At 37.4% G+C, this 25,368-nt stretch overlaps 1 protein-coding gene across 2 annotated transcripts; it reads right to left on the reverse strand.

The window, feature by feature from the left end:
- Window positions 1-2,264: 2,264 nt before the first annotated feature.
- On the reverse strand, window positions 2,265-25,340 carry C1H5orf22 (chromosome 1 C5orf22 homolog). Of its 2 annotated transcripts, XM_053592690.1 has the most exons (9): window positions 25,196-25,340; window positions 23,752-23,897; window positions 19,867-20,016; window positions 17,429-17,852; window positions 14,865-14,927; window positions 14,202-14,323; window positions 10,449-10,515; window positions 8,224-8,363; window positions 2,265-5,443 (listed from the first exon to the last, which is right to left on the reverse strand). In XM_053592690.1, exons 1-9 carry the CDS (start codon window positions 25,274-25,276, stop codon window positions 5,311-5,313), a joined length of 1,326 nt encoding a protein of 441 aa, XP_053448665.1. In that variant the 5' UTR covers window positions 25,277-25,340; the 3' UTR covers window positions 2,265-5,310. The 2 variants fall into 2 exon arrangements, with proteins under 2 accessions (XP_053448665.1, XP_053448674.1); XM_053592699.1 differs by lacking the exon at window positions 23,752-23,897 and having other exon boundaries at window positions 25,196-25,335.
- Window positions 25,341-25,368: the final 28 nt, after the last annotated feature.

The following is a 25,368-nucleotide window of genomic DNA, read 5'->3' on the forward strand; positions in this document are numbered from 1 at the left end:
AATCCCAGCATTCAGGGAGGCTGAGGTGGGTGGATTGATTGAGCCTAGGAATTCAAGGTTACAGTGAGTTATGATCATGCCGCTGTCACATTCCAGCCTGATTGACAAAACAGATGCTGTCTCAACAACAGCAAAAAATAAATGAAGTCACCTATAAATCAGCAGTATTGGAAATGGTGAGGATAACCCTAGATTCTATGAGGGTAATTCATGAGTCAGGTGGAGTAGTTCACCTGACTTCTAAAAATTGTCTGCATCAGAGGTTTCACATCACAAGTCTGAGTTTTATTTACAAGCATGCAGAAGGGAAAGCAGAAAGAAATGCGGGGTACGCTTTGACTTCCCTGACCTCCCCGCCATTGCACAGAGTACAGGATTAAAATTGTGAATAAATGAATGTTTGCCTCAATTGAAAGACAAAAGTATTAAGTTATGAGTGACTTTGCCTAAAGCTGTCTATTACTTCTTTCCTATGGGCAGGGACTTGCCTTTTTTCAATAGACCTCTAACCTTGAAATTCTACTATTTACAGAAATATTATAGGGGCTAAAATTGGGCTTTAAAGAACCAGTATACAGAGGAGAGGCATGGGAGGGGCAGCTGGGGTCTGGGGCAGCCATCCAAGGATATTCTAAATAGGGCTGAGTTGGAAACAACAGCCAACGTTTACTGATGACTCTGGCGCTAAGGCTTTATGTGTGTTTTTCTTCACAATATCCTGAGCTAGGTTCTCTTATGGAAAGGGAGAAGCTGAGGCTTCGAGGGGTCACAGCTGAACTTGGAGAAGGAGGTGCTGGAGCCAGGCAGTTGGCCTCCGGAGCCTGGGCTCTCACCATTACACCCCCCTGCAGAGTCATCAAACTTACTCCACTCGGTGTTGGCATGATTCACCTCCAAGGGGGTGTGGCAGCTTCTGAGTAGTGCAGACGACCGTTGCATAGTCTTCAGAGATCCTCTAGCTGTCCAAGAGCATTTCAAAGTTGAAGTCACTGTAGGGATGCTAGAATTGGAGGTTGGTTAACTATTCAAGGCTGACCCTCAAAGTGAAATCATGCAGTCTTAGCCTTTCTAATGAGGCTCCTGTTTCTGAATTACAAGAACCAAACTCATTAAGAAACTAATGAACAGAATGTCAACTTATTAATTTGCCATGTTAAGATACACTCTCCTAGTGAGCAAACAGAATGTTTCCTAGTTAGAGACTTCTCTTCTAAGAATCAGGGTTCATGGGAACCACCTTAGTCATTGTTTGTTGAACTCTAATGAGAATAAAGGGAAAGGATGGTGCTGATGCCTGGAATCCTCAGAGTTCAGCTACCAGCGGTTCTCAACCTGTGGGTCATGACCCCTTTGGGGGTCGAACGACCCTTTCACAGGGGTCGTCTAAATACATCCTGCATATCAGATATTTACATTGTGATTCGTAACAGTAGCAAAATTACAGTTATGAAGTAGCAACAAAAATAATTTTATGGTTGGGGGTCACCACAACGTGAGGAACTGTATTAAAGGGTCACGGCATTAGGAAGGTTGAGAACCACTGAACTAGACCCACAAAAGCGCATAGCCAGTCCAGGACCAACTAGTTGAGAAACACAAGCACTACAACAGAAGTGCTACAACTGAAGATGACACAGTTGTATGGCACAGTACAGTATGAGTATTTATAGAGACGGTCCTCTCCCTTACATGTGGAATCTAAAAAAGTTGAATATACAGAGACAGAGAATAAATGGTGATTACCAAGGTGGGGGGAGGATGGAAGAGATACAAGCATCAAAGGATACAAAGTGGCAGATACAGAGGATGAACGAGTCTGGAGACCCCACAAACAACATGAAGGCTACAGTTGACAATACTGTATCATATTTTTTTTTTATTATTATTATTTTTTGAGACAGAGCCTAACTCTGTTGCCCTAGACCCTGTGGTGACCAGCCTAGCTCACAGCGACCTCAAACTCCTAGGTTCAAGCTATCTTCCTGCCTCAGTCTCCCACGTAGCTGGGACAACAGGCACCTGCCACCACACCTGGCTAATTTTTTTATATTTTTAGTAGAGATGGGGTTTCACTATGTTGCTCTGGCTGGTCTCAAACTCCTGAGTTCAAGTGATCCTCCCACCTTGGCCTTCTATCATGCGAGGATTATAGACAGAAGCCACACAACTTGCACATAATACTGTATTATCTCTGGGATTTTTACTAAAAGTGTAGATTTTAGGCATTCTTGCCACACATTCAAAAAGAAGAGTCACTGTGAAAAGATGGATATATTGATTTACTTGACCATAATAACCCTTCACTACATCAGCAGATATCAAAACATGTTGTATACTTTAAATATATATAACAAAAAAATGACAATATGCTCACCAAGCTATCAGTATACTGTAGAAGGCAAGGTCGTATATCAACTGTTTCTGAAAGATACACAACAAAAACTGCTTCAGTTTCATGGAAGTACTTTCTCTTGAGGTGTATGCTAAGTGAATCTTGTACTAAGACTTCGATCACTGACTATAAACTACTGTCAGTACAATAGATCTATTGCCAGGTATCCAAGAGCATCGGTGCTTTATAAAACAAAGCCAAGTTCGGGACAGATTATCATACACCGAGCAAAGGACACTGGGGAAGAAATCCTTGAGAACCCGAAACACATATGACAGATATCTACAGCAAATATTTCCAAAAAGATATAAAACTGTCAGTCAAAAGGGCATGAATTGGCTGGGCACAGTGGTCATGCCTGTAATCCTAGTGGGAGGCCAAGACAGGAGGATAGCTTGAGGCAGAAGTTTGAGACCAGTCTAGACAACATAGTGAGACCCTAGCTCTACAAAAGTTAAAAAATTAGCCGTGTGTGGGGTGAGTGCCTATAGTTTCAGATACTGGGGAGGCTGAGGCAGGAGGATGGCTTGAGCCCAGGAGTTTGAGGTTGCTATGAGCTATGATGATACCAGGGCACTCTAGCCTGGGCGATAGAGTTAAAAAAAAAAAAAGGTATGTGTTATCACATGTTGGACTTAAAATGATTTCCTCCTAGATACCAGGAAATAAAAACTGGGGTCTATTTTTACATTTAAGTCACATTTTTCAAAAGCTGCTGGAATCCCATTCTCTAATACCACCTGCACATAATCCACACTGCACTGTGGAGGGCCCTCACTGGTGCTGAGAAGACAAATTGAGAATATCTTGATCAACTAAATATTGGAAGGGAGAGACATGATTTATTATGTTAACTTGATTCTATTCAACATGTAGGGTCTCAATTTTATTCTTCAAGGAGTTGATCACAGAGCATGAGAATTAAAGAATCTTAATGTTCTTATAAAGGAAAATGATGCTGCTTTATTTAATTTGAGTTAAAACAATGATGAATAACACCAGAGTTCAGGGGAATCATGATAAATGACTACAAATCAAATAATACCCTGACATGATATACAATTAAATAATGCTAGAGTTTGATTTAAAATCTTCAAAACCTTAAAACACACCTTTTAACTTCTTTTAGCACACAAAATAATTCGTTCATAAAAGTAATATCTATTTATATAACTCTAACAGAAAATTTTCTTTCTTTTTGTTTTTATTTTTCTTTGAGACAGAGTCTTACTCTGTCACCCTGGGTAGAGTGTCATGGCATTATCATAGCTCACAGCAAACTTAGACTCTTGGGTTCAAGAGAACCTTTTGCCTCAGTTTTCTATTTTTAGTAGAGACGGGATCTCCCTCTTGCTCAGGCTGGTCTTGAACTCCTGAGTTCAAGCAATCAAGCACTTACCTCAGTCTCCCATGGTATTGGGATTATAGGCATGAGCCACCATGCCCTGCCAAAATTTTCCAACTTTAAAAATAAATAGCACAACTTTGCAATTCTGATTTTACAGAGAAAATAGACCTTTCTGGCACATGCTATTCTATCAAAATAGAAAGGTGGGTCAATTTGTTTTGCTTTTCACAACACAAATATGCATTCACTACTATCAGACTTGGGAAAACCACCCAGAGATAAAAAAAAAATTCACTGGAAAATGCAATCACTGGAAAAATGGGATCTGATGCCACCTATTGAGAGGCAATGTTAATGAGTCGTCAAATATTAGCTGCAAAGTAACAATTTTAGCTACACACAGCTCTGCAGGTACACACGTGGGCAAGGCCCGGAAAGTGCATGCAAATGACAACTGCTGTGTGAGGATGATGGATGACGGGTGTTTTTTGTCTTAAAAAGCCGTCTTACCTTTTCCTGGAAAAGAAGTCAAATAGATAGTTAAAAATAATTACTGAAGAAAAGGAATTTAAAAGAGCTGAGAACTTTGGCAAATTGAGAAAGTAAAAAGTTCCATGAAAAGTGACTCAGGAAGGGTGTCTTATTCATGAGGCAGTAGATGTGAGGCCATTAGGTCTGTGGTATTCATGGCAATTCAGAATTAAAGATTTAATGTTTTCCACTACTATTTACATAAAAAGTGGGTTTATCTGAAAAATTATCAATCCAGATTACCAATAAAATAGCATTTGGGGACTGTAATGATAATTGATACCCACAATGACCACCTCGAGGCACAAAACACCCTGAAAGATTAGGTGAACAAAAAAGTTAACTTTTGTTGGAACACATTTACTCAACCAGACCTCATTGGTAAGAACTGGGCCACAATACCAATAGCCTTGAGCAGGTAGGCTTCCTGGAATATTTTCATGGACTGACAAGTTTGGTGATTTCCTTGTTGTTGTTTTGTTTTGATTTTTGATTGTACTTATGAGAATGTTACTTTTCTATAAGGCCAGGGTGTCCGAGTACTAAGAGCACCTCTAAGACATGTTTGCAGTTGTTTTTTCATTTGTAAGTTTGTACAATCCATAATCTGTTTTCCATCTGTCTGCCTTCCCAAGGCAGGAACCTCCTCTGTTCTGTTCACTACCTTACATCTAGCACTTGATACAGTCTGGCACATGGAAGTGCTCAGTACATATCAGTTGGTTGAATGAACAAATGAATGTGAGAATGAATCTCATATAGTTCAATTGACCTCAGGGGAAAAAAGGGAAAAATTAATCTACCAAAAATAAAGACAATGATAGAAAGAAAGGAAGATAAACAATAGCTCCATTTTGATTTGATGCCAGAAAATTATAATCATTCAACAATTGATGGTAGTTGTTTGGAGATTTGTTTCAACTGAAAGATTTCAGTTGAAAGTAAACATGAAAACAGTGTTCTCTGGAAGTCTCATTTACAAATAAATTAGTGAAAATCCCGTTACTATGTCAAATTGTAATAGGAGCCTAGTGGTGTTTCAAGATGGAGAAGACTCTGCTGAATACACATGGTGAATGTCCAGAGTCCCATAGAGGGAGTGTAGTACATTGAGGACCTTTTCTTGAATGGTGTCAACTTGCTCGGGAGGACAGTAATCATCCAGACTTGATCTGGAACCAAGAAAAAGAGAAAGAAAAATACACATAAATAGAATAAAATCATACTGTAAGGAAAAACCTGCATGTTTTAGATTTCAATGTAAGATGGAAATGAAGGTATACTGAATTTTGGAATAATAACAATCGAAAGCCACAAAATGTTTATCCTATATTAGGAACTTCACATGAATTATATTCTTAAAATTTCTCAGCAACTCTATGAAATAGTTACAGTTACTGTCCCTTTTGACTACTGATGCCCTGAAATGGAGAAGTTGCTTGGGAATACAGGGATTTATTGTCTTAGTGACTGGGCACCTTTATTATTCTTTAATTATGTGGATGCTATGGCTAGAAATGACTAAATTGAGCCAGAAATCTGTATTTTGAGAGTCTTTCCAGAACTCATTGAGGACAATGTGAGTTACAATGGGCAGGTACAATGTTACTGCCAATCATATCTGTATTAAGGTGTGAACTGATTTGTCTCCTGGTTCTAGACAGGGTAAGGAAAGGAGTGGCATAGAGATCTTTACAGAAATAATTGAAATTAGTTACCTAAACTAATTCTTAGCACAAGTTTTTTTGTTTTATTGTTGGGGGATCATTGAGGGGATAGTGAGCCAGGTTACCCTGCTTGCCTTTGCTGGGTGAAATCCCTCTATTAACCGTGTCCCGTGCAAATATTTTAAACCTAAAGAAATAATCAGTAAGCTCTCTGATAAACTCACTCCATTCTTCAGTAATCAGATTATTTTTGAGGCTTGAGGTAAAAATTTTAAGGCAATAAGTGATACAGAGCACCTTTATATTATTAAATACTAACATATACACATGGTTAAAAACCTACTTTAAAGCATTTCATGTAGAAGCTTAATTTACAAGCCTTAACAAATATGGGGTACTTCAATGCTTTCAGAAAGATTTCTGACTTCTTTTAAACACTATTAGAGTGGCTTTTGATAAAAGCTACCCCCAAGAGGGTGTTCTAAAAATCTCTTGGTACATTTTAGATCACCACACTGACTAGAGCAAGGCCACTGATGCTTAGGGGACTGGGACAACAGGGGCTAGGCTGCTAGAATACTTGCAACATGCAGGATAGTCCTGCAGAATGAATAATTGTCCTGTGCCTTACATACTTTCCAGAGTCTATCGAGTTCTTACATAAGTTGAAAGGGTGGTCTTTAACTTTTTTGAAAGGCCTAGAAGTTAACACTTTTTAATATATAAACAGAGTATTTTTGAAAATATATTAAATATGAACCATATTTTCCATGAATGTAACTACTCTGTGAATTGAGGAAAGACTGAACTTTTAAGTTTAGACCTTCACTAAGAGGTTGTTCATGATCAGGAAAACACTTCTATGTCTTTGCTGTTCATGGTACCGGCCAATACAACAGACGGGCATCTATCTGCGTTCGTAACTGCTACATCTAGTAACTTTTAAAGTTACCGGTCTAGTGTGGCATTTTAATACATATTATTTTATTACAATTACTTTCTTTTTTTGATATCTCATTTTAATTTTAGATTAATGTAAGACTACATATGATTAGGGCCACACTGGTTGCATTTATTAGGTGAAGTCCAGGTTGTAGTTGAGCCCTTCACTCTATTATATATATCCCTACATTACACCTGTCAGATGAGAGCTTACCAAATCCCCACCCGCCACCCTTTTTGAGTTTACGTTTTTCTCTCAGGTGTGCCTATAGTTGTTCATCTACTAGTTTCATATCAGTATTGAGCACACTGAATGCTTACCAACTACTTTTATTTCTCCTTAATGTTATAATGATATTTGGTGTATATACATACTGTCTAGTTAAGTGTAAAGGTAGGTTATATTACTATATATTATGTATATAACCTATATATATTTAAATTATACATATAGGTAGGTATATTATCTATACGTTTTGTTTTAAAATTAAAAAAGATGGTCAAAATATGTCACAAAATATTATATGAATATTATTATTAGCCTTAGTATAAGATTTAAAGTATTTATTTTAGAGCCTCATATTTCCTTATAAAACCAGCTCTAAGATTAATATATACAGAGAAAAAAGTATTATTAAACTGTTTTAACTATTTAGCAATTATGATCAAACTTAAAACATAGCAGTAGCTAAATATTCACCTGTAGGACCCAGAAATAAGAATTCTTATGTTCCTTTGAATATCATAAAATTCAAAAACAAGATAGCAATAATTATACATTGTTTGCCTATTATCACTAATACGAAAGAGAACATACATCTGAATTTTGAGCTGAGTGGAGAAAAAAAATCGGTTAAGTATTAGTATTCATTATATTCACCTACAGAGACTGTTATTAGTTTCCTATTGTTGCTATAAAAAATTCCAACAAATTTAGTGGCTTAAAGCAACACTAACTTATTATCTTACAGTTTTTAGGTCAGAAGTTGTAAAATAAAGGTATTGATTCTGCAGGTGTCACAGGAGCACCTGTTCCTGGCCTTTTCTAGCTACCAGACACTGTCTGCATTCCTTAGTTTGTGGCCCCCTCCTCCATCTTCAAAGCCAGCAATGTAGACTCTTCCAAGCTTGCTCTCTCATTCCGACCCTCCTGTCTCCTTCTTGTAAGAACATCTGTGATTACAGTGGGTCTACCTGGATAATCTAGGAAAATCTCATCTCAAAATTGTTAAGTTAATCACCCTGCAAAATCCCTTTTATCATCTAAGGCAACATATTCATAGGTTCCAGAGATTAGGATGTGGACATCTTTGGTGGACTGTTATTCAGACTACCACACTCACCTTGCAATTGTCACAAGAGTAGGTTTTGGTAAATTTTTTAGTAAATAATACACAGACTGAATAAGACACTCTATTTCTTGTTCGGTGCTGATGTGATGAGGAAGTTCTGAATAATCACAGGTTAGACCAGCCTGGTGAACCTGAAAATGAGAAAAATAAAAATGATACTGTAGTATTTTATGATTTCTAAGAGATTTTTTAATCATGAATGTCCTTGCTGACATCTTTAAAACAATTTTTTTATTGACACAGCTTTGGCCTCCCAAAGTGCTAGGATTACAGGATTACCTTATTTGGCCTACTTTCGGTTTTTAAAATCAGAAAAGTTTTCAAATAGAGAGGAAAAGAAGAAAGAAAGAGAGGAAATATGAATTGATACAAAGTGGAGAATTTTAAAAATTGTGTACTTTCTTTCCTCTGGTGAAGAGAGATCTGATCATACCCAAAATTAAAAAACCCCACGTACATAGTACTTATATTTTCATGTCTTAGGTTTAAGTCTGCTATCAATTAGGAGCTAATTTTTGTGAGTGATGAGGATCCTGTTTTAGTTTTCCACATGAGGCTATCCAGTTTTCCCAGCACCAGTTTTTTGAACAAGGATTCTTTTCCCCAGTGTGTACTTTGTCTGTTTTGTCAAAGATCAAATGGCAATATGAGGATGGTTTTGTATCTTGAATTCTCTGTTCTGTCCACTGGTCTGTGTCCATTGTTCCTGTGCCAGTACCATGCCATTTTTGCTTAAACTTAAGGCATGTAACTATAAGAATTTTAGAAGAAGAGGTTGGAAAAACTCTTACATACAGATATCGGTGTAGGCAAAGAATTTATCAAGAAGCCCCCAAAGGCAAACACAGAAAGAACAAATATAAATAAATGAGATCTGATTAAATTAAAAAGGCTTTGGCATAGCCCAGGAAACAATCAAGAGTGTAAAGACAACCTACCTACGGAGTGGGAGAAAATATTTGCATGCTATTCATCTGATAAAGGGCTAATAACCAGAATCTATAAAGAACTCATATGAATAAGCAAGAGGACATCAAAAAACCCCATTAAGTGGGCAAAAGACGTGAACAGAAGCTTTTCAAAAGAAGATAGACTAATGGCCAATAAACACATGAAAAAATCCTGAACGTTTCTAATCATTAGGGAAATGCAAATCAAAACCACAGTGAGATATCACCTAACTCCAGTGAAAGTGGCTTTTACTGAAAAGTTCCAAAACAACAGATGCTGGCGTGGATGTGAAGAAAAACGAACACCTACTCACTGTTGGTGGGACTGCAAAGTAGTACAACCTCTTTGGAAATTTGGATGGAAATTCCTCAAAGAACTAAAAGTAGATCTACCATTTGATCCAGCAATCCCACTACTGTGTATTTACCCAAAGGGAGAAGTCAGTCTATAAAAAAGACACTTGCAGTTGAATATTTATAGTGGCACACATTATAGTATATTCATGATCACAAAGAAGTGGAAACAACCCAAGCACCCATCAACACATGAATGGATTAATAAAATGCGGTATATGTCTGGCCTGGTTTACTACTCAGCCATAAACAAAAATGGTGAACTAGTATCTTTTGTAGCAACCTGGATGGAACTGGAGACCATCCTCCCAAGTGAACTATCACAAAAATGGAAAAACAGACATGACATGTGCTTACTTTGGTATTAGTGATCGACATGCATATGGTAGTAAAATTCAATGGAAATCAAGCAGGGATAGGTTAATTCACACCCACTGGGCACAATGGACACTATCTGGGGGAGAGACACAATTATAACCTTGACTCAAACTGTACGGAAGTTATGCACGTAACCAAAATGTTTGTATCCCTTGCAATGTTCTGAAATAAAAAATAAAAAATTTAAAAAAGTAAATTGGTTATTCTTTAAAAATTGCAAACATACATTAGAAACATTTTTAGACTACCTTGGGAAAGCTAGAACTACATATTAAACAAACAAACAAAAAAACCCCAGTACTTTGGCTATGTTCATACATAACATTTTAAAAAGAACGTTTTTTTCCTGGAAAACTTTTCCAATATTGTGGCTTCTAAAAAGTATGTAGTTTTTCACTTATTTCTTTTCTTAACAATTCATTCAGACTTCACAGGAACATAAATAAAAGTGAAATGCTATAACAGAAAAAAAAAGTTTCTATTCAGAAAATTATCTTTATAAAGGGTCGGTTTTCTACTTTAATAAATATTTACCATTTCATAGTCTGGCACTTCCATCCGTTTTTTCAAACTCTGTACGAGTGGAACCAGTGATTCCATTCTGGAAAAAAGCCACCCCACTCAATTACACATTCCAACCACTGCAACTAAAATGACAGTAGCAAATGATACATTGTTACTTCACATTTTCCATTTATAACATGCTTCGTATGATGCTTGCTAAATGAGAGACAAAGTTGTTCAAATATCATCTTAAAATATTAAATAAATGTTTCTTACTGTTTTCCTATGTAAAGGATTACAGATTATGTTACAAGGTTAGAAATAACACTCAAGAAAATGAGATTTCTTCTTTAACAGTGTGAAGTCCTACTGTGACTATAAAAATTATTTTGGGGAAGTAGGAGGAAGACGAGGGGAAAAAGAATATAAATATATTTATTACTACTGAATTGTATACTTAAAAATGATAAAGATAGTAAATTAGATGAGTATGTTTTACTTCAATAAAAATTAAAAAATTAATGAAAAAAGCTGTTTCTTTAAAGTTTTTTTAAAAATTAAGATTGGTATATACAATTATAACCAGAAAAGTCCTAAGTACACCTCCTAATAATGATGGTGCTTTTTGCTTTTTTTTGAGACAAGGTCTTGCTTTATAGCTGGAATGTAGTGGTTTCATCTTAGTTTACTGGTACTCAAATTCCTGGGGTCAAGTGAGCCGCTGGGACTATAGGCACATTCCACCATGGCTGGCTAATTTTTAAATTGTTTATAGAGATGGGGGTCTCTTTTTGCCCAGGCTGGCCTTGAACTCTTAGCCTCAAGCACTCTTCCCACCTCAATCTCCCAAAGTGCTAGGATTACAGGCATGAGCCACTTTGCCTGGCCTGCCGTTATTTAACTTAGGGTGGAACTATTTGGAAACTCTGATTGACTACTGTTTCTAGTTGTTTAATGCTTCCTCCACTCCATCATTATCCACTAATTTGTTGGAAGGGAAGAAAGAAAGAAAATAAGGGATACGGAGGCCTTCCTGTCCACTCATCCTGTTACTTTTTTCTTTTAATTAATAAGAAATAATACTTCCTGGGCTTCCGGACCTTACCCACTGCACTTTCTTAGGCACAGTGATATCTTTATGCCGATGGTCTGGCTCTTTAGAACTCTGGTTAGTTTGAGGAGCTTTTTCTTTTTTATTTTTTTGAGACAGAGTCTCAAGCTGCTGCCCTGGGTAGAGTGCTGTAGCATCATAGCTCCTCACAGCAACCTCCAACTTGGGCTCAAGTGATCCTCTTGCCTCAGTTTTTCTATTTTTAGTAGAGACAGGGTCTTGCTCTGGCTCAGGGTGGTTTTGAACTCAGGAGCTCAAGCAATCCATCTACCTCGGCCTTCCAGAGTGCTGGGATTATAGGCGTGAGTCACCTCGCCCCGCCTTTTCTTCTATCTCAACCAGTCTTCCTTTGTGCTTTTATTTCTCCCCTCAATTCCAGTCCCAGTCTAAGCGTGCTACTGCTACAGTCTCTGGTATCTTTGAGTCAGTGACAGAACTCCGTGCAGGTGAGCAAGTGCCACGTGGATGTGCTCAGCAGGCACAGTGGGTTCCAGTGAGGAGTGACCTTGTTTACGGGTTATTTTCAGGATTTGAAGGTTCTTAGGACTGTCTTGCTTTTGTCGTTGTTTTTTAAGTATTAAAGTTGGCTTGAAACTTTATGAAATAACAAAATAATAGGCACTTTTCAGTGTTTGTAGGAAGACTCATGTCCAATGAATTATTTTTCTGTCTCTCTCCTACCATAATTTCAAAAAAGAGGGAATCACCGGCGGCACCTGTGGCTCAGTCGGTAAGGCGCCAGCCCCATATACCGAGGGTGGCGGGTTCAAACCCGGCCCCAGCTGAACTGCAACCAAAAAATAGCTGGGCGCTGTGGCGGGCGCCTGTAGTCCCAGCTACTCGGGAGGCTGAGGCAAGAGAATTGCTTAAGCCCAGGAGTTGGAGGTTGCTGTGAGCTGTGTCATGCCACGGCACTCTACCGAGAGCAATAAAGTGAGACTCTGTCTCTACAAAAAAAAAAAAAAAAAAAAGAGGGAATCACTTTTAGAAGTAGCTTCTTATACTGAAGCGAAAAAGCATTAACTGATGTTAAAGTGCCTGATCAAAATTTACTGATGTGATTAAAACTAGTATGAATTATTCTTCCATGTCAGTGATTTTCTAACTGATAATAAAGCTTTATGATATTTACACTCAGGAATGTTTCTGAATACTTTACTTTTTTTTTTTTTTTTTATGGCCCTCAGTAGAGTGTCATGGTGTCACAGCTCACAGCAACCTCCAACTCCTGGACTTAGGTGATTCTCTTGCCTCAGCCTCCCGAGTACCTGGGACTACAGGTGCCTGCCACAACACCCGGCTATTCTTGTTGCAGTTGTCATTGTTGTTTTAGCTGGCTGGGGCTGGGTTAGAACCTGTCACCCTCTGTATATGGGGCCGGCGCCCTACCCACTGAGCCACAGGCACTGCCCAAAAATTTCAACGTGTATTTTGAATATGTAATACACATACATAGCAAAATAAAGCATTTCTCATTTATACATTTCATTGTTTTCTTTTTTTTACAGTTTTTTAGCCAGAGCTGGGTTTGAACCCACCACTTCCTATATATGGGGCCGGCGCCCTACTCCTTTGAGCCACAGGTGCCTCCCATACACTTCATCTTTTAGCTATACTATTCCTCTTCCCCCAAAACAACCACTGTTCTAGTTTCTTCTGTATTCTAGAGATGTGATAAATTATTTTCAATAGTCCTCACATGGCAAAGCTTAGTGGGTGTTTGTGTTCTGGTCTAAACCATGATGATTCTAACTTCTCATTTTCTGTTGCTATTTTACAACTGATTTATTATATTTACACCATGGAGAATAATCTCACAGTTTGTGGTAGATCAATTTTAAAAGAAGATAGTTCTGTTCCTACTATGTTTATGGGGGCAAAAAAGTTTGTGTGATGGTTTTATTTTAGTTTTCTGGCCTTTTGAGTTTACATGATCTAAAGAATTATTTTACAGAAGAGTAAAATATTTACATCAATATTCTTTCATGCCATCTTCAATACCAAAGGTTTTCCCGTTGAAAGGACTTTTTTCTCCATACTTTCACAGAAATGTTAACAGTGAGAGAATTGGTCAAATAAGTGACCTGATGAAGAATCCAGCTCTCTAATCCTGCTCCCTTACGTCATGGGCAGAAGGGAGATAAATTCTTCCACTTACAGTTGGGCTTTGCTTAAAAGAAGCACCAAGTTTTCATACTGTAATTTACTTGTAAATTAATTTACTTTTCTGTTGCTAGGCTAATTTTTTCAACTTAGAATAAGGACTATTCTCAACTTAGAATAAGGACTACCTGTCTATGCATTCACCTTTAATCCTCTGTAAGACCTGGTACAATATCTTACATTTACGGGTAGATTGCTCAGTGGCTAAAGGCTTGCCCACTTCCTCTGTAACTTTGGGCAGCTTACTTAACCTCTGTGCCTTGGTTTCATCATCTACAAAATGGACATAATAATAATGAAACCATAAGATTATTGTAAGGAATAAATGAGATAATGTAAGAAAAAAATATTAGATATAGGGCGCATAGAAAACACTCAATAAATACTAACTATGATAGTATATCTGTGTTGAAATTAAATAGCAATTTTTAGGAAACAATGTATCTAGCAAATTTAGGCATGTATCTAGAAGTGAAAGTAGAGATGGAGACAATGTTTGGGGACCTTACCCAGGGTTTGAAGCCCACCGCAGCACAGTTTCTTCATCATCACCATCACACAAATCAGCAAAAGTAGCTTCTAAATCCTCTAATTGATGAATTCGAGTATCAACAATATCTACCAAATCTTCCTTTAAATACATTGAAAAGCTGAAATTACACAGTTATTCTTTCAAAAAACAAGCAAAATCCCCATGCAATAAAAATCTCAGTTCCATTACTTAAAATGTAATTTTCTTTCTTTCTTTTCTTTTTTTTTTTTTTTTAAGACAGAGCCTCAAGCTGTCAACCTGGGTAGAGTGCCATGGCATCACAGGTCACAGCAACCTCCAATTCCTGGGCTCAAGTGATTCTCCTGCCTCCGCCTCCCAAGTAGCTGGGACTACAGGCACCTGCCACAATGCCCGGCTATTTTTTTGTTGTAGCCATCATTGTTGTTTGGTGGGCTCAGGTTGGATTTGAACCTGCCAGCTCTGGTGTATGTGGCTGGTGACTTAGCCTCTTGAGCCTCAGGCGCCGAGCCTAAAATGTAATTTTCAATTACTAACCATGGGCTTCAATAATAAACACATATACACACAGAATTTGAATGGTCCTTAGGGATCATTTTAACAAGTTACAAGATATTATTAGTTATGTGATAACTGGATAAAAGAAACAAATGGAGGATACCTCTGTTAAGCTGGTGCCAGGCTTTTTAAACTGGTATAGCTCTTGTAAGATTTTATACTCCTCCTGGAAAACAAAACAAAAAGTTCATATACAGAAAAAAGTTGTTTTTTTTCAATGATATGCTTTAAGTGAAAGATAGTTTTGCCTGTGATATAAGGGGAACATCTTGGATAATTATGTAAAGGTTTGTCTAGGAGATCCAGGCAAAATGTACACCTTAGATTGCCTCTGCAAATGGCATTCTTAGGGTAACTCCATCCCCCTGGGCATGGCATGAATGTATACCAATTAGCTATGGACGATGACTAGGTGGCTAAGGGGTCATGAGATTAAAATGTTTCTAATAATATTCCACTATATAAATGGATATATTGTAGGATCTAAACAGATTTTAGCCGCTTACAGGAAACATACATTTCTTTAATAATGACAAAGAAAAAAGAAACCTTCTCTGCATTCACTTTCCAGCCACTTCTCTAGCAAAAGAAGAGAACTCTGGCATATGAAGGCAACACTGGAGGCAGACTGGGAAAGACACGGAACCTCAGGCAGGAGGCTCCATATAACAGAAGAAACACGCCTGCTCTAGACAGACTTAGCAGAAGTCTCCCCTTATTTAGCATAGCTAGAAAGAGCCATTATATATATATTGGGTACACCTGTCCTCAGTAATCCTATGTAAGAGTATTGTCAGGTAGAGGTTATACTCAGGAGCTAAAATTCGGTAAGCACACTTTTGTGACATTATCCTCATTGCTTTACTCATCATAACAATCCTATGAATTGGGTGTGATTATTGTTCTGATTTTGTAAGTGAAGAAAGTGCGGGTAAGAAAGGTTAAGTAACTTTGCCAAGATCATACAGCTAATAAGTAGTACAAGTAACAAACAGAATTGAACTGTAACTTCCAAGCATGCTCATAAAAAAGGGTAAACAACTGACTATCTTTCCTCAGGATATTAAAAAATAGCTATCAAATTATAAAGTCTAAATATGCTCTTTTCAAAAAGTCCATAGTGCTAAAAGGTATAAAGGATAAAAAAATCTCTACTTTCCCAGGTTTCTGGAGAGCACTCAAAAAGGAATAAAAGCCATTGAATTTCTAATGGAACCTTTTAGAAGTTTTTATTACAAATATTCAGGTGAGTATATTTGTAGAATAAATTCCTAAAGTTGGGTCCTTTAGTTTCCAGGAATGGCCATTCTTCAAGTTAAAAAAATATTTCTAAGATGGTTTAATAATTCCGAGAGCTGCCCATGTACAACAGCACAGGAGAAGTAGAGGGAAAATTTTCCCTTTATCTGCAAGTTGGTCCCCCTTCTTGCGTCAGATTACACTAATTCCTAAAACTGACCTCTTTTGTATCAGTATCTATTAGAGGTCTTTGATAATTTAGATAAATCACAATGACTCCTGATGTGTATACAGAATAAGGATTGTAAACTGCTATGTCATCACTATGACTATAAATCAAATACTGCACTTAGGTCAAAAAAGACTGTTAATTTGAATCCCCAAAATGAACAAGCTCCGAAATGATAAAGTAAGCAGTTACATGTTCCCATAAAATGAATCTAGGAGTACTCACTTGGATTATGAAGTTACAAAATAAAGTTTGCTAAATGCATATTTCTATTTCAGCTCTCTGCTTATTAATATAATCTAGTGACTTTTACTTAAGATCACAAGCCCAAAGCATTAACTACATACAGTGACACGTGATCAGGCAACTCATAGTTTAAGGAAAAATCTGTCATAGGTTTTACATATAGAATATCTTCAGAAAGATACATAAGAAACCAACCTCAGTATTTGTGTCTGAAGCAAAGAACTGAGGGAATGTGGATGGGTAAGAGAGTAACATTTTTCAATGTACAGATGTCCCTCAGTATCCATGTGGGAATGGTTCCAGAATCTCGGAACTGTTTGCAAATAGTTGGTACACTGTACTGTTTAGGGAATCATGACCAAAAAAAAAAAAAAAAAAAAAAAAGGTGTACATATTCACTACAGATGTAATTTGTTTTTCCCCTGAATATTTTCAGTCTGAGGTTGGTTGAATCCATGGATGAGAAATGGATGGAAACCCAGGGCCAACTGTATATGCTTTCTTGTACTGTATAATTTTATCTTTTACAAAAACCTATGTTATTACTCCAATTAATAAATGCAAAATAATGAATACTATCTAGAGTAGGAATTGGCAGCCAATAGCCTATTGCCTGTATTTATATGGTTCTCAAGTTAAGAATGGTATATGCAATTTTCAAAGGTTTAAAAAATGACAAGGGGGTGTATCCCATACCTTTTGGGTGTGGGAGATAATTATAAGAGAGACTCTACCTAACAAATTTAAATATTGTGATCTCCTTATTTGTACCCTTATATTAACCTGAAATTAAAAGAAAAAAAAAACCCAAAATAAGACAACAACAGGGAATATATAACAGAGAATGTGGCCCCAAAATCCTAAAATAACTATCTGGCAGTCTGCGGCAAGTTTGCTGATTCCTCATCTAGAGAAATGTCACACAATTCTTGTTTTAAAAATATGATATTTACCTGAGTAAACATTTCCTTAAAGGGATTTTTGACTGAAAAAAAATCCAAGTCAATATCTAAAACAAATGCATCCCCATTCTTCAAAATTTCCAGAATTTCTCCAGGGCTGGCTGTAGTCTGGTGTTCCTGACTAGTAGAAGAACATGATGGCTCTAGGAGAGTTTGGCCACTTTGCTGTGGCACTTTGTCCACCCCCAGTCCTTTTGAGCGGGAGTCACAGTTAGTAGATGCAGTGTGTTCTGAACTTTCCAGTGTTAACTTTGGTTTCTTAGCAGAAGACGCTGTATCATTTTCTTCTTGATTATTACAGAGTTTGTAAGACTTTACTGTAATCACATCCAATTGTAAAGGTTTTTGGTTCTCCAGTTGGTCTTCAGGTACATAAAGACCATCACTGAGGAAGTAATAATCTGTACTTGTAACCCTGCATCAGAGGAAAAAACAATTTTAAAGAAGAATAGATAAATTAGCTGATATTTCACTATGGCCTGGCAGAAAGAAAGGATATATTTGACAAAGCCTGGTATAACTGACATTGTGCTTTGATAAGTACTTTGAACAGTGAAGTCAAAATTTTTCTAGAAGTATGCCCTATCCAACTAAAATAATTCATTTCCCACCTGCCCTCCCTCAGTATATACAGTTGTAAATTTAAAAAGATATTTTCTCAAAAAAGATTAATGACATAACAAAACCAATGTCCAAACTTATTAAAAGCTGTAGGATATATCCCCTAACATAAACTTATATTCTTTTTAATAATGAATGTTTTACTTTGTTTGTATTTTACAAATACACATAGATATCTCAGATGGCATACCTATATGTATGTGTCTTTTGTCTAAAAATTATTGCTTGCAGGAATAGCCAAAAGCATTAGGTAATTAAATCTTCCAAATATTGTTATCATATACGGCGTTTCAAACGTCTGTGTCAGTTGCTCAAAATTATTTGATTTTGCAGGTTAAATTAGCCCTCCTCACTGATGTACTCAATAGGAATCCTATTTGGGGTAGGTTATGGTGGAGGGAGGGTAATGGATGGGGCCACACCTATGGTGCATCTTAGAATGGGTACAGGTGAAACTTACTAAATGCAGAATACAAATGTCTACATACAGTAACTAAGAAAATGCCATGAAGGCTATGTTGAACAGTTTGATGAGAATATTTCAGATTGTATATGAAACCAGCACATTGTACCCCTTGATTGCACTTATGTACACAGCTATGATTTAACAATAAAAATAAATAAATTAATAAAAAAAAAAGAATCCTACTACTCTCTCATACATGCCAGGAATATGTGCAATATTTACATCTTGAGTCCTTTTCATTTGTTTTGAATTATAGCCTAAGTACAATTTTTGTGTAGTATTACAACAAAGTTATTTATACAAATGATAAGAAAACATACCACAAAAGTTAATTGTATCATTAAGAATAAATCAGAAATTAAAAGTATCATTTTCTTTTTTTATTTTTCTTTCTTTATTTTATTTTTTTTGAGACAAGAATCTCACTTTGTAGCTCTCGCTAGAGTGCTGTGACATCACAGCTCACAACAACCTCAAACTCTTGGGCTGGGATGACAGGTGCCTGCCACAATGCCCGGCTATTTTTAGAGATGAGATCTTGCTCTGGCTCAGGCTGGTCTCGAACCTGTGAGCTGTGAGGTAATCCACCCACCTCAGCCTCTGTGCCTGGCTAAAAGTAACATTTTCAATGAGAAAGACTGTACCTCATTTTTAGTGCATTAACATTTTATCCCATTACCCTTTGGGTTCTAGAAAGTTATGATTACACTGCTTAAAATATTTATACTGTCACAGAGAATTTAAAGTCAAGAATATGTTGATACTTCAAAAGGTAATATAGCATCATAAGATACATGGAATACTGGCTAAATAGGTTATACAAAAAAATTATTGCATATTAATTCAATTCAAAGGATGCTGCTATTTAATTTAAATTAATTATCTAAAGCTAATTATATTAATAAAATGAAAACCTCAAATCTACTAATTCAGTGCTTGGATTTATTAAAAAAAGCCAAAGTGAGTAATTTTGCTCTTACACTGTTGTTCAGCAGAGAATAGTTGCATTGGAAGGACATAGTGAAATGTACTATTGATGGTATAAATCTATAAAGTAGCTCAATAATTTAATAACAACAGCCATCGATGCAGCCTAGATTCCAGAGGATGAAAATCATATTATTCAAAATCCAATTTTGCTAGCAACAAAATTTACATGGTACATGAATGATGTCCAGAGACTTGCAAACCTGTTTCTGGTGTTTTAAGAGTTCATTTTGAAAGAGCTGAGGCTTAATCTCACCCTATTTGTGGGCAGAGATATTTATGAAGTTATCACAGGGATCCAAAATAAGATAGAAGCATTTAACCCTCTTCATATTCCTAAATATGAGGAAATTACCTGATTGTTGTGGTAGAAGTGTCTTTGCCTACCAAAAAGCAGTGTTTGCCCTCTCTGATTTGCTGAGCCCATGTGGGATGCAGCCATATTACATGGGAAAAATGGCCAGCATAAACTGCAGGCATAATCCAATTTTCAATGCTCAATTCTCTGGAAAAGAAATAGAAAACATTAAAACTATCAGTACTTTTTTCCCAATACAGTTTCATTCACACAACATTTTAAGACAGCAGGTCTCAATGTGGCTTCTGGGGTCATTTCTGAGATTATTTTTCAGGGTTGCCACTAGTATTTTAATGAAAATAGTTTTGCTATATAGTATTATTTCCCCTGTTCATTTTTTGACATTTACAATGATGATGCACGATCAATGGTGAATTGATGTCTTAAGTTCAAACAAGGCAGTGGCCCCAGCTAGATTAGTATTCATTGTATTCTTCACTATCAAGCACTAGCAAGGAAAAAAGCTTCTTTTAAAAATATCCTTGATTTTATTAAAACTTGATCCTGAATATACATTTTAAAATATTCTGTGTGGCAAAATGATAAGTGCATAGAAAGCACTTCTGCTACATATTTTGAAGTGTAATAGCTGTCTCAAGGAAAAGCACTTGGGATTAAATTGCAAGCTAAATATTTTTCTTGAAAGAGACCAAGTGACGCTTGAGACTGGATTGTTGGATTCTACATTTCCTTCACTTATTTATTTTTTAATTTTGTTTTTAGTGACAGGGTCTTGCTCTGCTGCCCAGGCTGGAGTGCAAAGGCACAATCATAGTTCCCTGCAGACTCAACTCCTGTGCTCAAGTGATCCCCCTGCCCCAACCTCCCAAGTAGCTGGGACTACAGGCACATAGTCCACCATATAGTCCACTATGCCTGGTTAATTTTTTATAGAGACAAAGTTTTGTTATGTTGCCCAAGCTAGTCTAGAACTTCTGGCCTTAAGTGATCCTCCTGCCTCAGCCTTCCAAAGTGCTGGGATTATAGGCATGAGATACTGGGCCCAGTTAGAGTCTACATTTCAACTAACTTTTAAGAAACCATTACTTGTCAAGTTTTGGTGTAGTATCAAAGAATATTCCCAATTATCTGAAATAGTTATGAAAATATTCTTTCCTTTTACAATTACATGTCTATGAGAGCCTGAATTTTTATCACACACTTCAATGAAAACAACACATGGCAACAGACTGAATGCCAGAACAGATATGAGAATCTAGAGGTCTACCATAAAGGCAAATATTAAAAGAGATCTGTGAAAATTTGAACAGTGCCTCTCTTCTCAGTAAATGTTTTGTTTAGAAAATATAGTTATCCTTATAATCATTTTATGATAAGGACAACTGCACTAGATTATTTATCACAGTTCAATTTATAATCACCAAGATGTGGAAACAACCTAAATGGCCACCAATTCAGGGATGGATTAACAAACTGTGGTATATGTCTACCGTGGACTACTGTTCAGTCCTAAAAAGATGGAGACTTTATAGCTTTTGGATTAACAGGGATGGAGTTGAAACACATTCTTCTTAGTAAAGTATCACAAGAATGGAAAAGCAAGGATCCAATGTGCTCAATACTAATATAAAGCCAGTAGATGGTCTAATACTCACCCACATAAGAGAAAAACTCAATTCAATTCAAGTTGAGGGGGGAGAGAGGAGAGAAGGGAGGAGGGTTGGTGAGCTCCTGCTTAATGGGCACAATGTAAGGGTATATGGCACCCCTCTTGGGTTGCGGGACACAACTACAAGAGGGCAACATTGCAACTGCCTAACAGATGCAAACATTGTAATTTAGTTGTTCGTGCCCTCACATTTATCTGAAATAAAAAAAAAAAATCTTACTTATACTAACACATAATGATTTGTAATTATTATTTGAAAATAAGGATAATATTAAAAATTTTCTCAGTTTTAATTTCAAATATGGTAACTATCAATTGATATAACCCACAAGTAATATTCTGAAGTAAAAAAAAAAAAAAGCTCAATAGGCCAGGTTGTGGCTCATGCCTATAATCCTACAACTTTGGGAGGTCAAGGCAGTAGGATTGAGAGCAGCCTGAATAAAAGCAAAACCCTGTCTCTACAAAAAATAGGAATTTAGGCTTGGCACCTGTAGCTCAGTTAGTAGGGCGCCAGCCACATACACTGAGGCTGTCAGGTTCAAGTTTGGCCTGGGCCTGCTAAAGAACGATGACCACTGCAACCAAAAAACAGCTGGGCGTTGTGGTGGGTGCCTGTAGTCCCAGCTACTTGGGAGGCTGAGGCAAGAGAATCGCTTAAGCCCACGAGTTTGAGGTTGCTGTGAGCTGTGATGCCAGGGCACTCTACAAGATTGTCTCAAAAAAAAAAAAGAAAAGAAAAATGAATGTAAGTATGGTGACATGTGCCTGTAGTCCCAGCTACTTGCAAGGCTGAGGTAGGATAGCTTGAACCCAGGAGTTTCAGGCTCTAGCGAACTATGATGAGGCCACTGCACTCTAGTCTGGGTGAGAGTGAGACCCTGTCAAAACCAAAAACAACAACAGAAAAAAACAACAACAGAAAAAAACACCCAAAACAAATAAATCAAAACAAACTCAATAATTTTTAAGTATACAAAAGAATCCTGAGACTAAAAAGTTTAAGAAATGTTATTCTAAGATTAATTATATAATCTGTGTACCTGCTTCATAATTCTTTCAAATCTAAAATAGAAAATCTCTAAATGTATGAGAGAATAAGGATGATAGTAGAGCCACCATATTTCTATAGGAATTAGGGCCCTGAAAGAGGATTTGGAAAACGTAAACTAAAAGAAACATAGTAGGCTAACATTAATCTACTTGGATATACATTGTATCTTTCAATGTTACTGTAGAGGAAAATTACTGTTATGTAACTTTTTATATAGTATTGTATAAGCAGGCTACGTTCCATATACATATGTACACATATGAAGAGACAGTAACAGATTTCAGGGAACTTTGTTACAGAAGAGAAGCTAGTGAGTCTTACATAGAGATACATCAGGTATGAGCCTTGCTGAAGGTTGAAGTACAAATTACCGACTTCATTTCCATCTCTATGATTCCATAAAACTGAAAGTCAACAGGGTTTGTGACTTGAAAATAAACAAATTGAGAGGTAGGATGGACTCAATACTGGAAGGCAGGATTATATGAATTAAAGATGTATTTTCTATATAATTACTGAACTGTATTTAGATTAAGAGATATTTTCTTGTTTCTCAGTACATAGGCTTTTAAAGAGGAGAAAGGAGAACTAGATCAGATAACTTCTAAAAGCCTGTTCTACTTCTACAGTTCTATATTCTTAATCAGAGGTTGGCAAAAACTGGCTGAGTTGTTTTTGTAAATAAAGTTTTACATATATTTTTTCACAGATGGGGTCTTGCTATGTTGCCCAGACTAGAGTGCAGTGGATATACACAGGCACAAACATAGCACCAAGTAAGTAAGGCATTCAACCCCTGGCCTAAAGCCTAGTCCAGGGGCTCCTACTCCCTCAGTCTCCTGAGTAGCTGAGACTACAAGTGCGTGCCACTATCCCTGGCTTGTAAGTAAATACAGTTTTATTGGAACACAGTGCCATTTGTTTACATAGCACCTACGATTGCTTTCACACTACAAGAGCAGAGATAAGTATTAATAGTTGCAACAGAGACTATATGGCTAGAAAACCGGAAATATTTACTATTTGGTTCTTTAAGAAAAAGTTTGTCAACATTTGTTCTAAATAAATAAAGGCAAAAAGACAAAAAAAAAAACCCTCTATGAATCTATCAGCAAAGTCTATTTCCCATAATTGCTTATAATCTACTGCAAATTGTATTTCAAATGCATAAAAAGTTATTTACAAAATCACATATTACCCAAAGAGTGTTTCCTTATCAAAAACGGTGTCCGCTGGCATATTTACAGGAATAAGAAGGTCTGGATGTGAGTCAAAATGTAAAAATCTTATATTACTGGCAGGAAGATGCTTGGAGCCTATGGCTCGGTATATAAAAGGTAGAACCTGTAAAAGATACATACAACATGCACACACTTAGAACTGCTATTGAAATCACGAGGACACTCTACTGCAGGCTGAAAAACAATGCTAAACACAACTGCACATAATTTGAAGCATACCAACTTACTAAAAAGTGGGAAAAGATGAAATATGTTTATTGTAGATAGCTCAGATAATGATTTCAAGCATTATTTTCTCCTCAGAACTTGCAACTTGCCCCTCCAGCTGCCTTCTTACCCCCATCTCAAACACAGCCGGTAAACAGACCAGGAGTGGGGCTCAGGGACAAACTGCTGGTTAAGTCCTGGTTTAGCAGTAACTGTGTTCAAGGTACCCTAGCTCTCAAGGTCTTTTGGTACCTTAAGGATGGTGGGCCTGGGTCAGGTGGTTTGTCAGACTCTTTTTCCTCTAACATCCTCTATAGTTCTGGATTGAATACTGAATTTGAGCAGTTTTTTTTTTTTTTGTAGAGACAGAGTCTCACTGTACCGCCCTCGGGTAGAGTGCCGTGGCCTCACACAGCTCACAGCAACCTCCAACTCCTGGGCTTAAGCTATTCTCTTGCCTCAGCCTCCCGAGTAGCTGAGACTACAGGCGCCCGCCACAACGCCCGGCTATGAATACTGAATTTGAAAGCACTGCCTCACTTAACGCTTTCTCCTTCTCTCAAGCTCAATGACACTATGTTCTGAGTGTCTCACGACCTGAGAAACTTTCTTCCTCTCCACTTAATTTTCTCTAATGGCAAATCTTTCTTCTTCTTTTATATCAAGATAGCCCCTGGTACTTTAAAATAAATTTCTTAGATCCAAGGACTTTCTTTGTTGATTTCCAAAAGCAACAAAGACTAAATCACAATTTTGCTACTATACTGTAGCCAGGAAAATGGAAACAACTTTTAGTGTCTATATATGCTGGGGCACCATGTTAAAAGACTTTATCTACACAATATACACACAGCAATACTCCTCTAGGCCCCATTTCACAGATGACATCAGGGCTGTGATGGAGATACCATAAGACATTTGGAAGCTAGAGTTGACAGCAGGTTGAGGGGCCCTGCAGTCAGACTGCTCAGGTTTGAATCTCGACACCATCAATTGTGAGTTGTGGGATTTGGGTGCACCGTGTCCCATAAACGTCAGCTCCTAATCTTTCAAGCTGTCTGTAAGGGAACTCGGCCAGTTAACCAATTCTGGGATCTCTCTGGCCTCTGACGCTAGGGCTGCACGGTCTCCTGAAGCTGGGTCCTCGGGCATCAGTGCTGGGTCTGTCCCAGGGCGCAGCGGCCTCCCGCTCACCTCCTGATGATCCTCCACCACCCACACCGGGAGCTCGGGGTAGTGCCGGAGACCAGCGCCCTCTCCTGCGGACTCGCTCATGTTTCGGTGCCTGTCAGCGCGGCAGCGAGTCAGAGACTCCGGGAACCGCTGAACCCAAGTCCTGCTGCCCTCTTCGGACGGAAACTTGGGCT

This window comes from Nycticebus coucang, chromosome 1 (genome assembly GCF_027406575.1).
Source record: "Nycticebus coucang isolate mNycCou1 chromosome 1, mNycCou1.pri, whole genome shotgun sequence".
In the NCBI taxonomy this organism is placed as follows: domain Eukaryota; kingdom Metazoa; phylum Chordata; class Mammalia; order Primates; family Lorisidae; genus Nycticebus; species Nycticebus coucang.

Bases quoted from the DNA above. Each gene is read 5' to 3' on its own strand.
- C1H5orf22 (XM_053592690.1), bottom strand. From the start codon at position 25,276: ATGAGCGAGTCCGCAGGAGAGGGCGCTGGTCTCCGGCACTACCCCGAG. The intron at 14,324-14,864 runs GTATCCTCCATT...ATGTATTTAAAG, and splicing joins CTGGCACCAGCTTAACAGAG to GAAGATTTGGTAGATATTGT. The intron at 8,364-10,448 runs GTAAATATTTAT...TCTCATTTTCAG, and splicing joins AAGTGCCAGACTATGAAATG to GTTCACCAGGCTGGTCTAAC.